The sequence below is a fragment of the Ciconia boyciana genome, chromosome 6 (assembly GCF_034638445.1).
Source record: "Ciconia boyciana chromosome 6, ASM3463844v1, whole genome shotgun sequence".
Taxonomy (NCBI): Eukaryota; Metazoa; Chordata; class Aves; order Ciconiiformes; family Ciconiidae; genus Ciconia; species Ciconia boyciana.
The window spans coordinates 68,761,053-68,774,622 of record NC_132939.1 but is presented as its reverse complement, the minus strand read 5'-3'; the positions used below and the strand labels follow the sequence as shown (position 1 = coordinate 68,774,622).

At 44.1% G+C, this 13,570-nt stretch overlaps 1 protein-coding gene across 1 annotated transcript; it reads left to right on the top strand.

The window, feature by feature from the left end:
• The first annotated feature begins 1,419 nt into the window (after positions 1–1,419).
• TMX1 (thioredoxin related transmembrane protein 1) lies at positions 1,420–10,972 on the top strand. Its single transcript, XM_072864687.1, has 8 exons — positions 1,420–1,616; positions 1,740–1,855; positions 2,657–2,702; positions 3,230–3,358; positions 4,998–5,043; positions 5,130–5,231; positions 7,001–7,070; positions 7,819–10,972. The coding sequence occupies exons 1-8, from the start codon at positions 1,474–1,476 to the stop codon at positions 7,992–7,994; spliced, it is 828 nt and encodes a 275-aa protein (XP_072720788.1). The 5' UTR covers positions 1,420–1,473; the 3' UTR covers positions 7,995–10,972.
• Positions 10,973–13,570: the final 2,598 nt, after the last annotated feature.

Here is a 13,570-nt window from a genome sequence, read left to right as displayed (position 1 = left end):
AGGTGTTGATAGACTGCAGTGAAATGATGTGGGATTTGTCTGCTCGTTACTGTGGTCTCACAAACGGAGCTCGTTACCTGGTGTGCAACACCCAATATGCACACAGAGCCGAGATACCAGTTTATTTCAAGCTTTGCACAAGACCGGGTGCTAGGTGGTAGCTCCACAAAGCTAGCACACCGATCGTTCATACAGGTGCAGTATTTATACAGCCTAGTTAGACATATGCATAAGTAATTACATAAAGCTGTTTTCTATTGGTCTACATTTTCTCATCTTATTCTTAAAGCTACAGTATTGCTTTAATATTCTACACATGCCCAAAGGCAAGGGATCTCCGCTTGGGCCGGGGTCTCCAGCTCAAGTGGTGTGACTTTTAGTATTATAACGAGGAGGGTTTGTGTGAGGGTGCTTCTTATCACACTTCTGCTAGTATCTTCAGATTGCTCCCAAAACATCTTAGTTAGCTTACATACTTCTCCAGGATGTGTTTCACTTCCCAAGGACAATAGTTTTAATTAGACATTCCACATTCTGGTCTAAATCCCCCTTATCAACTTTATGTTAAGTCCTGGCCTTCTACCAGCTCCTGATTGACTACATTACCAATGATCTGTTTCCTGACTTTTGCTTGAGAACTATGTCACTTTCTGCCATAAGTAACTGAAGGGAAGTAGGGGTTGGAGCGAGATAAATCTATTCTCCCTGTGACCCCATGCAGCAGTTTCCTCACCTCACTGTGGGCTGCAATCTGCCCCGAGTGCCCAGAGCTCTCTCCCATTCCTCAGGCAGGAAACAGGGCACAGGGAAATAACACAGCTGTAGTATTTGCTGTGGCTGGTTTTGTTCCTGTTCCCCTGTTTGCTGTCAGGGTCTGAGAGGAGGCGGGGGAAGAAGCGTGCACCAGGCATGGAAGGCAAGCAGCCTGCGCAGGCCCTCCTGCTGTCCAGCTGAGGGGCTGGGCTCCCTGTGGAGGTTCCATCTCTTGCACAGCAGCAGGGGGAAGCAGTGGCTCTCCACCACGTCCCCGGGGCGGTGCTGGGAGCGGGGCTTGCCACAGAAAGGGGCCAGCAAAGCGGCCCGAGGCCCGGCCCGGCCCGGCCGCCCCACACCGCCCGTGAGGAACAGGGCGGGGGGGCGGCGCCGCGGGAGGCAGCGGCGGAGGAACCGGCGCCCCCCATTGGCCGAGTCCAGCGTCCACGAGCCCCCACAACTCGACGCTCTATAGGCTGCCGCGCACACTGGGCCCGCCCCCAGGTCTTCCCTGCCCCGCCCAAACACGCGGCCGCCGAACGCGCCTTTCTGCGTGAGGCGTGGCGGCGTGAGGGGCGCATGCGCCTAGGCGTGGGGGCGGTGCCAGTAGTGACGTGCGCAGGGGCACGCGACCCGGCTGACACCCCCCCACCCCCCCCTCCCCTCCTCTCCTTCTCGCTCGCCGTCGCGGGAAGGCGGAAGCGCGCGCGGCGCGGCAAGATGGCGGCCGCCGGGCGGCTGTGCGCCCTGCTGTGCCTGGCGCTGGCGGCCGGCGCGGCCGCGCTGGGGAAGCGGAGCCCGGTGAAGGTGCTGTCGGACGGCATGTGGCGGGAGCTGCTGCAGGGCGAGTGGATGGTGGAGTTGTGAGTCGGGAGGGGGTCGCTCGGGCTGCCGGGGAGTGTGTGTGGGGGGTCTCTCTGCGGCCCGCTCTGAGGCCGCGGGGGACCGAGGGGTGCCCGTTAGTGACAGACTTGTGCTGCCCCCAGCTATGCCCCTTGGTGCCCCGCCTGCCAGAACCTGCAGCCCGAGTGGGAGAAGTTTGCCGAGTGGGGCGAGGACCTGGAAGTGAACATTGCCAAAGTGGATGTGACGGAGCAGCCGGGTGAGAGTCGGGGGGGCGGCTGTGCGCCCCTAACGCCCTCCCCGGGGCTGGGGGCTGCTGAGCGCTCGGGGAGAACGTTGGGTGCAAGCGTGTGTGCTTTTCGAAAATGAACAGAATCAGTAGGAATAATAAAGATCTTTTCCTGATCTCTTCTGAAGGCAGATTGCTATATATAGACTAAGCAGTCTAGTCTTCCTCGTAGATAAAGGAAGCAAGAAGGTTGTTCTAGAAAGTGGCTTGGAGGATTTCAAGGAGATTTTTGACCTCACGTTTTAAGCATCATACAGAGAAAAAAATGTGATTTCAGCCTTCCGTATAGCAGTACCTCCCTTTGGCAAAAGGGAGTGCAAGCAGTCTGCTCTCCCTCACCTGAAGCTCGCTTCTCTGAATTGCCCTCATGTCTGTGGGGGGTTTGTAAACATGACCTTGTCCGTGCTAGTACTTTTCTCCAAAGTCACATAAGAACTTTTGAAACTTGCCTCGCTTGGATTATTTTCTGCAAGCACTGGAGGTGGCAGATCATGTGGGAAGAGAAGAGAGCATCTCTCTCTGGAGAGCTACAGCCAAAATAGTCAAGTTAGAACGGTTATCCCCGGACATTTCTTTTTCCCTGTGGAGAAATTTTCTTGCTCTTTGTCCAGGAACTCTTCTTTAGACTTTGATATGCACAAGTTTGTGTTTGATCACAATTAAAGATTGATACCTGGGAGGAGCTGTTTTTATTTCCGTGCGTAACAGCATATCTTGCCTTTTCTTATGTAAGAGTGCTCTACTATTCTGAAAATAACTGTTTTCTTACAGGATTAAGTGGACGATTTGTCATAACAGCTCTTCCTACCATCTATCAGTAAGTATGCAATGCAGCAGGATTTTTTGCAGGAGAGAGGACTTTTTTATTTTTCCTTTTTTGGGGGGCAAACGAATGAGATTTACCGTGCTCTCTAAGAGCGTGAGTTACTTTACACAGAGACAACCACTGTCTTACCTGCTGTGACCTTACAGTACTGCCAGTTGTTTTTTTTTCTTTTCCCTTCAGGCCTTATTTATTCTATCTTTTCATGGGTGTTTCTGGCTTGTAATCTTTTCTCTGTAGGTTGATCTTAATACACTTGTGTGGCAAGTGTATTAGGAAGATCATTATCTATTTATGGAATCACAACCTAAAGCTAGCCAAGGTACACGTGGAGTCAAGATGCTAGAAATACTTGTCATCAGGATTTTTGGAAAACATTTTGGAGCCAATATCATCTAAAGCAAAGTAAAACTTAAAAAAAAAAAAAAAGCAAGGGGATGGGAGGGAAGATGTTGAGTGGAAGCAAATGCTGCATGCTTGGACTGTCTAACATAAAGGACTTTTTTTTCTTTGTTTTACAGCTGTAAAGATGGAGAGTTCAGGAAATACCAGGGTGCAAGAACTAAAACTGACTTCATAAATTTCATCAGTGACCAGGAATGGAAATCTATTGAACCGGTTTCATCATGGTTTGGTCCTTCCTCTTTCCTGTAAGTTTTGGTATGATTTTTATAATAATTTCTTGTCAGGCATGCACACTTTAAGGGCGTGCTGGGACAGGTCCTTAGGCATGCTGTACCTGGCGTTGCCTCCTTGTTAACAGCTCATGCAGCAGCTCTGTGCTGGTAAGAAGTATGTGAACGTGATGATGGGTGGTCACGCCTCCTCATCAGCTGTGGGAGGATTGTGTGCACTAGCATAGCAAAGATGTCCTGAGCAAGGTTTACTTTAAGGCTTCAAATAGTTACAGGTGGGTGTATTGTTTTACTGAACTCTTGTAGGTAACTTATGGACACTTTAAGTTCTTCTTTTGTTTATACAGCAGAAAGATGTTTTGCCTAGCTAAATTCTAGGAAATTAGCAATAAAATCTGGAAAATAATGTAGCAACTTAGTTGTAAGATATGGGCTGGCCATTTAAGAAGACGTACCTGTAGCAAAGTTAAAAGCAGAGTGGAAGGATGAAGGTTCCTTTGTTGAAGGAAAAGTGAAGTGGGGAGATTCTATAGTCTGAGAAGAAACATGCTATTTGGAGTTCTTTCTAGTTTTGTGGCTTTGAAGTGCTTTTAGTTGTTGCTGCGCGTGCTGTGTGGTGGTTTCAGAGTAGTTGCGTAACTGTGAGTGATAAAGCATGTTGAGGACACCACTGGTTGAGGCAAATGAACCCAACTGTTCATGGTTTTTCTTCTGTTTGAGCAATGATGGCTGAAACACTTCTGTGCTAACTGTACTGTGCTGTAGCAGTGTTCAGTTGATGATGTGGTATACTAGACTGAAATTTTACATTTTTTGTGGCTCTTCTGGGAAGCTCAGCATTGTTACTTTGTCTACTCGCAATGCTATTTGAATCTTCAAACTGTGTGGTCGATCTCCTACAAAGTATTAGCCCACACCAAGGAATGTGTGAGAGGGTACTAATTTTAGGATTAATAAGTTTTCTATTACAAGTGTACAGTACCAGCTCCATTTTTTGTGCATACTGAAACAGTATGCAGGCTTCTACGGCTCACTCATTAGCAACTTAGGTTGGCTTAATGTTTCAGATTCTCCTTTGCTTTACAGATAGTGAATTCTTAATGCTGGAGTTTCACAACAACAGGGAAATGTCAGAATCAGCAGGATATACGTGGCAGATAGCCTGGTCTTTTTCACTTGTATGTAAAATACAGCTAAACTTAAGTGTCTGAAGATCTCTCAGTTCTTATATAACCCGATTTTTTTTTTAATAGGTTAATTTTTTGTTTTAAGAAGATCTCCAGATGCTTAATTCTTAGTATCTCCAATAGAGTTCCAGCTGGCTTCACATAGGCTGTTGGCCCAAATATAACTTAGAACATAAACAAAAGTAATTGAAATTCGTATGTCAGCAGATCCAAGTCAAGGAAGCTTGTGAATTTGTAGTTGTCCATATGTGGAACATTATACAAGCTGATGTTGGTACTGAAGGTAGAGTGTTTATTGAAGTAAAAGACAAAACAGAAGATAAAAACCAAAGTAGTTAGAAGGGAAGCCAGATGTGAGCAGAAAGTTGTTCAACATTGGACTAAATAATGACCAGTTAGGTACATCAGAAGCTACAGGTATGTGACTGGCTTAAAGATGTTTTCACTTTTTTTCTGCTTTGTTTCAGGATGAGCAGTATGTCAGCTTTGTTTCAGTTGTCAATGTGGATCAGGGTACGTGCTTAGATCTCTACTTTATTTTATCTAACAGACATGATATTCAGCTGTTCTCGAAATGATTCTCTTGTCTTTTATTCCAGCACTGCCATGGTTATTTAACAGAAAATGTTGGAATACCGGTCTGGGCCTCGTATGCTGTTTTTGCATTGGCAACCCTATTCTCAGGACTGATACTGGGACTTGTAAGTGAAGCACTTGAAACAGATTGGCTTGTGACTACTGAGTATTACACTAATGCTGCCTTTGCTTCAGTCTTTAATAGTAACACCCATTGTTCTCTGGGTACCCAGTTTGCTGAGCTGGAAGACAGGGACGGGGAGCAGAATGAAGCTCCCATAATCCAAGGGGAAATGGTTAGCGACCTACTACACCACTTAGACATACACAAGTCTATGGGGCCAGATGGGATCCACCCAAGAGTACTGAGGGAGCTGACAGAAGTGCTCACCAAGCTGCTTTCAATCCTTTATCAGCAGTCCTGGCTTACCGGGGAGGTCCCAGTGGACTGGAGGTTAGCAAATGTGATGCCCATCTACAAGAAGGGCCGGAAGGAGGATCTGGGGAACTACAGGCCTGTCAGCCTGACCTCGGTGCTGGGGAAGGTTATGGAGCACATCATCTCGAGTGCCATCACGTGGCACGTACAGGACAACCAGGCCCAGTCAGCATGGGTTTATAGCAGGTCCTGCTTGACTAACCTGATCTCCTTCTATGACAAGGTGACCCACTTAGTGGATGAGGGGAAGGCTGTGGATGTTGTCTATCTAGACTTCGGTAAAGCCTTTGACACCGTTTCCCACAGCATTCTTCTGGAGAAACTGGCTGCACATGGCTTGGACGGGTATATTCTTCGCTGGGTAAAAAACTGGCTGGATGGCCGGGCCCAAAGAGCGGTGGTGAATGGAGTTTACTCCAGTTGGTGGCCGGTCACAAGTGGTGCTCCCCAGGGCTCTGTGTTGGGGCCAGTTATGTTTAATATCTTTATCAATGATCTGGACGAGGGGATTGAGTGCACCCTCAGTAAGTTTGCAGATGACACCAAGTTGTGCGGGAGTGTTGATCTGCTGGAGGGGAGGAAGGCTCTGCAGAGGGACCTGGACAGGCTGGATCGATGGGCTGGGGCCAGTTGTATGGGGTTCAACAAGGCTCAGTGCCGGGTCCTGCACTTGGGTCACAACAACCCCCTGCAACAGTACAGGCTTGGGGAAGAGTGGCTGGAAAGCTGCCTGGCAGAGAAGGACCTGGGGGTGTTGGCTGACAGCCGCCTGAATATGAGCCAGCAGTGTGCCCAGGTGGCCGAGAAAGCCAATGGCATCCTGGCTTGTATCAGGAATAGCGTGGCCAGCAGGCCTGGGGCAGTGATCGTCCCCTGTACTGGGCACTGGTGAGGCCGCACCTCGAATGCTGTGTTCAGTGTTGGGCCCCTCACTCCAAGAGAGACATTGGGGGGCTGGAGCGTGTCCAGAGAAGGGCAACGGAGCTGGGGAAGGGTCTGGAGCACAAGGCTGATGAGGAGCGGCTGGGGGACCTGGGGTTTTTCAGCCTGGAGAAAAGGAGGCTGAGGGGAGACCTCATCGCTCTCTACAACTGCCTGAAAGGAGGCTGGAGAGAGGTGGGGTCGGTCTCCTCTCCCAGGTAACAAGTGATGGGACGAGAGGAAATGGCCTCAAGTTGTGCCGGGGAGGGTTAGATTGGATATTAAGAAAAATTTCTTCACTGAAAGGGTTGTCCAGCATTGGAACAGGCTGCCCAGGGAAGGGGTTGAGTCACTGTCACTGGAGGTATTTAAAAGCTATGTAGATGTGGTGCTTAGGGACATGGTTTAGTGGTGGGCTTGGCAGTGTTAACAGTTGGACTCGAGTATCTTAAAGGTTGTTTCCAACCTAAATGATTCTGTGATTCCAATGTGCAGGATGTTTGGAATTTTAAACTTGTCTTTCTTTGGTTGCAGGTAATGGTGTTCTTGGCGGACTGTATCTGTCCATCCAAAAGGCACAGACCGCCACAGTACCCTCATGCAAGTAAGCCCACTTCTAATATAGTGAAGCTGCTTGGTAAACCTTTTTTAATAAATATCAGTATGTAACTTGTGTCTGCAGGACGTGAGGTTTAGTGTAGAAGTTTACACTTGTGATTGATGCTTTGCTTTACCTGCAGCTGTTTGCCCTTAGGGTTTATAGTGGGTTTGTATTTTGTGTTTAGCTAAAGCTAAACTATTTTTAAAAAACTTTTTTAGGAGATAGAAAAATATTTTTACAGCATTTTGATACCTGCAAGATATGAAATTCTGTATGTGCAGGGAGATAAGAGTAAAAGTTTTGAGTGGAGCTCTCAGTGTTGCTAAGCTGGGGGTTTGCATAAATTTTAGGGGCAAAGTGAGGATTAGAAGTGAGTTTGCATCTCTGTGGGTAGTAAGTGATTCAGTTTGGGGTTAGTCTCTGGAATTTTTCAAGATAATCTTAAAAAGTCGTGGAAGATTATCTGAATGCTGGTTTACGGTTTGTAGGAACCTGACTCATTTTTTTCAAAGCTGGAGGAAGTTTTATATTACCTTGTCTAGGTAGTCTGTAATCTGTTAATACTTGACCTGTGGGTAACTTCATGCTAGCAACAATTCTACCTAAGATAACAGCTTAATTGACTGATACTGGAAAGTGCTACCTGGATTAAATTCATTAAAATTCTATGCTAGCCCAGGATATTACAAAAAGTGTATCTCACATGGTAATGGTATTTATTTGTGTATGCATGTTTTCCTTTCTCCTGAAGGAAAGCTAGCTCCAGAGTCAGCTCAGCTGCTGAAAAAGCTGGATGAAGAGCAAGAAGCAGATGAGGAAGATATCTCAGATGATGAAACGGAGGGTAAAGAGGTGTCCAACAAAAACTCGTCACCCAGTGCTGTAAGGCAGCGCCCAGTGAACACTGCTGCTACAATGGATAAATAGCTTTATTTGCATGCAGGATTAGTGTTTGAGTCACCAACTCAAAAGGAGCTAAATGTCAAATCCTTCAGCTTGAAGAGAAGAATGACTCCTGTCATGGTAATACTGATGCATTTCATGAATTCAGGAAAAAAAAAAAAAAAGAAAGTGTCTTTGGCGTCAGGTATTCCAAACTAAAATATGCTGTTGCAAATGGCTGAAACTTCTCCTGTGTGAGTGCAGAGAAGTGCCAAGAAATAATTTATGTGGCTTCTTGAATGACTTGTTCTATAGGAATTTTTTTTTAACAGAATGTAAACCAGTGTACTTGTTGCATTAGGGAACATTAGCAAGGAAAATGCACTAACCTGTTTGCTGTTAAAGCATTCAAAAAGGTTTCTCAGTATAAATCTATCTAGTTGTGCTCTGAAGAAATGCTGAGGGGAAAAGTTCCTTCAGTTATGGGACACGTTCCAGGCTTTTTATGTGACAAAAACTGCTTTCTGCTATGACAATGAGTGCTACAAACCCCCCAGTCTTTCTTCTTCCAGAGAGATGAAAGTTGCTGTCTTCATTTAGAGGAACAGAAGTTGCCCTCTGAACAAAAGCTAGAGAGCTTGTCTTTGCCATCCTCCCAGATGGAAGTTACCACAAGCACTCTGTGTAGTGTGGATTCTCTGGCTCACCAGAAACCTGCTATTTGCAACGATTTCTTTTAGAAAAAGGCTGTAGAAAACTGTATGAGCTTCTTGGCAAAGTAATTCTTCTCTAGAAAAAATTACAAGTAGCACCATGAGGTCTTGTTTGTCTCAATGACTGATTCAGATGAGAATAGTTTACATGCAGGGTTCTCTGCTGAGCGCAAATCCTATCCATTCATCCTGCTGGATGGCAGTAGGACTCTGCTTATTTTTAATACATCATCAGTAATTTCTGCTTAATCAAATTTTACTGCAAATCCAGTCAGGCTGTACCTGGTCTGAAGTTGAAATAACTGCTTCCTAATTTCTTTTACAGAAAGTCGTCTTTTCTGTTTTCACAAAACCATCTTGAAACAATATATCCTAATTCTTTCTTTAAAAAAACCCTGTAGTCTACTGTTTTCTGTATGGTATTTGTTTTCACTCTGTATAGAAATAAAAAGAATGCACATGCGCGTTGGACCAGTGTTATCTTGCATCGCTTGTAAAGAATTTTCTGTATTTCAGTTAATTTCCAAAGTATTTGCAAGAGAAGGGTTAGCCAAATGCTGAGCACACTTAGGTTTTTTTGACAAGCCTGTTCTTGCTGGGTGTTTTTTGCTTTTTTTGTTTGTTTGTTTTTAGGGTTGTTTTTTTTAATTGTTTATCTGAGTGGGTTTGCAGGACTGGCAGTTGATAGATCTGTGTCAATAGTAAACTTGGTCATAATTAAAACTGCAAACATAGAAATGCTCTTGATGATATTTTCACTGCAGCCTGGCTCTCTAAAGCCAGGCTTTCCTAGTGATTATTAAGAAGACAGAGCATCAGACAAGGAGCTCGTAATGAACTCTGTGGGATATGAAAGAAATATTAGGAAAAACAGTATTCAGAGCTCTTGCGGGTGAATCAGCTTGTAAAGCTGTTAAGAATACGCCATAGTATCTGTCAGTCTTGAACGCTTCTTTGTAAGTTGCATTTTAAGTATATCCCATAGATCATAATTTGTTTTCCATGTTATGAATGGAAAAAAGTGATTCAGCTATCCAAATATCTGAGTGAATCTTCCAACAAGTTCTTAGATGAGTAAGAATGAGTTATGCAAGATGTCCTGGAACTTCCTCCTTTGACTTTTTCTTTTTTTTTCTTTTTCTGAACATTGGTGCTCTGGCATGACTTACGACTTCAGTGCTGGGTTATGTGTTAGGAAGATATAACTGATGCTTGAAAGGGTCCTTTTGGTTAAAATCTGAGTGTTCCTGTCATTTTTAAATATCAGATTTTTCCTGGTGTTTGAATGAAGACCACTGTGTGCTGTAAATGCCCTTAAGGTGTTGGTCTTGTGAGATTGCCTTAAATTCTCTAAAAGTTTAGATCCTAGCCTTTGTCACCAGTAAAATAAAGCAATAAAACCATGATATACTAAGGAGAACTAGTAGCACTGTCTTTGATAAATGGTGTATTTCAAATTTATAATTCAAGAGGGCTTGAGAAGATGGGGGACACAGAAATGCCGTATGCTGTTGTTAGGGAAAAGTGTTAAGTTGTTTTAAAAGCTGAACTATATGGGCTAACTCCACTTGTTAAAATGTATTTAACTGTAGCTGTTATAAATGCAGGGTTTTCTAATTTTTCAGTTACTTCAGAACTGTTTGTGCAATGTAGAAAGTATATACTGATAACTTTTGGCTAACTTTTAATTTTTAAAAGAACAAACAACCTTTCTTTTTTTTTCCTTGCTGCACTTCTAGACTCCTGGCTTAACAAGAACTTCTAGCACTAATTTATCTGGCCTTTGCCTTCTGCACACCTACCTTTTCTTACTGCCTCCCTGCCTTAGCAAGTAACCAAATTCCAAAACCACCTCTCAGTCCTAAGTGTTCCGAGCTGCTGGAATCCGGCCTCTGTGTGGCAGATCTGCGCTTGCGATTAGTGTAAATTCTGCAAGTTCTGTTTTGATTATCCATAGGCAGCCTGTGTTTGCTGATCTCTGTAAATCTTACTGTTCATATTTTTAATAATGTTATGGTTTTGTCCTGTGAATATTTAAGTTTCTTGATATTTTTTTTAAATCTATATTCCAAAGATGTTTACTGAGGCTGAGCGAAGGTTGCAATGTAACAAATGTGCATCAGAGCCTGTCCTTTGTGTGTATTGATGATGCTTGAATATCAGTTTTGTAAAAGTCAGACTGCCCTTGCCATATCATCACCTTGACCGAGCATGTCCAATTTCATTCCAGAAGGAATTAATTAACTGTAACAATACTTTTTTTTAATGTTTCAGAGAGTCTTCAAGTAAAAAATAACCACCGGCTTTGGATTCCTGTGTTCGTGTCTTTTTTTTTTTTTTTAAAAGACTGTATCTTGCTGTTTAGCAATGAAGCAAAACTGCAGCTATTTCCATGGAAAAAAATTGTTGTAACACTAGCTAACAAACCATTTGTGATAAGTCTTTTTGAAAAACCAAGTTCAAGTAACACTTCAAACTACAGCTGCACTGAGGTACTTGTATTTTTCAGTTGAGACTGGCTTGAGCATCTCATGGTGGTGTGAGCTGGCCACTTATTTTGGTTAGATGGTTTGTATGGTTTGGGAAGGAGCTTTCACACAGGCTTAGACAGCGATGGTAATAAAATGGGTTCTTGTGTTGCAAAAAGAATGTGGGCTGGAGTTGACAAATGATGTTTAAAATTCAGTTCTTTAACTTTTTTCTGTATTTGCGTAAAATGCATGCAAATCGTCTTTCAGCTACAGGTGGACTCCTCCCCTCTTCCACCTACACACCATATATCAGATCTTAACAGCTGAAAGGGTCAACATTGGTGAGTTTATCTTGGAGTGGGAAGCTTAATTCAGAATTGTATGAGTTCTGAAAGGAAAGAGGCTTCTTGAGGAGGAAATAAATCCAGACAAGGTATGCTCAAAGCACTACTGAGTTTTACACAGTTACCCAGTGTAAAACTCTTGTCATCAGAGAGTTTGTCTTGCCTGTTCCCTTGCTCTTTCCTCCATCTCTTCTCTTAGGAGTGAGTATGGAGAACTTGGTAGCTCTGTGTGTTGGCTCTCGGTCTGAACGTGTGGAACTTTCTAGGAAAGTGCAATAACACTCTTGCAGTTCCTCCCCAGCTGGAACAAGGAATACGTATTGCCTGGGGAATTAAGTGGATGCTCATACAAGCCGAACTTCCATACTCTTCCACTTGATTTATGTGTAATAGAAAATAATAGCCGGTCCAAAGGAAAAAACGAGCTAAAAGTCCAACTGAAATGTAGATATTGGGACTAGTCTGATGAGAAACAAAAAAGCAACTGCATGCTTAGCTGGCAATCTGTTTACCAGATTGCCAAAGTCAGCTGTAGGTTTGGTTTTGAAACTGGAATAGCTTCAGTTATGACAAAGATTGGGGAAGGAGAAATTTCACTATGCTATGGCACTGTTTCAGTGTTTAGAAACATCCAACTACAATGTCAATATTAATTTTAAGGCTTCTTTGCCTAAAGAAGGGGGAATCTGTCTCCTGCAGCTGTCTTGCCTCCTTGTTTGCATCAGCTGAAGTTCTTGGTTTGACCTCAACAGCATCACCTTTGGCTCTTCCCTGAATTTTACTTCTGACCGCTATTCTGGCTAATACATACAGTCCACTCTTAGGTCAGCTTTTCTTTACCTTGCTGAAGTCCGTACCTTGCTGTGGGGTTTATCAACTTCAGTAACTTTCTAGCAGAAGAGATTCTGCCTCAGTCTGCCCTTTTTCCTACTTTTCCCTATTTAGCTCTTTAAAACTTTCCAGATACAAGTTTCATTTCTATTTAGCATTGCTTATAGACATTTTCTTAACTGCAAGGCAGATCCAGAAAGCCAACTCTTAAGTATGCATCTGATGTTTAATAGCCATCTTTAATCTGTGAAAGGAATAAATATCTTTCCTTTATCTGGTGAAGTACTTGAGTATACATGTATCCCTGTTTTAGCACTTCTTGTATTTCACCTTAACCTCGTGCGTACAAAAGCCAGCCTTCCAAAAAGCCCCTAGAACCCTGTTCCTGGCAAGGCTATAGCCTGCATACTGGGATTTGCTTTCTGCTCCTCTCCTGATGCTTACGTTCTCTGTGCTGCGACGTAGCTCTGGCCAGAGAGAAAGTGCCGATAACTGTAATAACTAGAGGAGCGCTTGGTGTCAGGGTCCCGTGGGGGCTAAGTGCAAGGTAGATCAGAGCCCCAACATTTCCTGTGGTGGGAACCGATGCTTTTCTTTTGGAGAGCCCATTTCGTCGCATAGCCATGGCACATGTGCCTTCAAGTGCCAGGAGTAGCTGCCCTGGCACTTAACTTCAGTCTCCTGAGGCTGAAGTCATGGGAGTTGTCTGGGCTTCCAGTTCCACCTTCCCAAGGCAGACGCCTGCCCCAGACTCGGGGAGCAGTACTAGGCATGTGCTGAGGGGTAATGGTGGACGTGGGCTTGTATACAACTGACGCCCTTGAAGTGACAGCAGGTTCTAAAATACCTGTGAATGTCAGAGGGGAAAAGACACCGCTTAAATCTTCTGGGTGTCTCTTTTTTTTAACAGGTTCATTTATAAGTTTAAATTATGCCTCCTATATCAAGAAGCTTTAAAAATGCTAGATGAGAAACCATTAATGCAAGATCATAAGGAAAGACAGTATTTTTGTTAGCTGTGCTTTTCCTTCCAGAGTCTTTATGCTTTGTTGAGCCTGGACCTCAATGTCCCTTTTTTTTTTTTCCCCCCTTGTGTGACTGGTAATTTCTTGGAAAGATTGTGTCTCTGAATCTCCCTTTAAACTCCTTGGCATGTGGGATGGTTACTGCCCTCTGAATGCTTCCTGTATCAAGACTATCAACTAAGGGAAAGGGGTGTTCAAAGTAAAGACTTCTTCTTGCCTGTGGCTGAAGTCACAGGG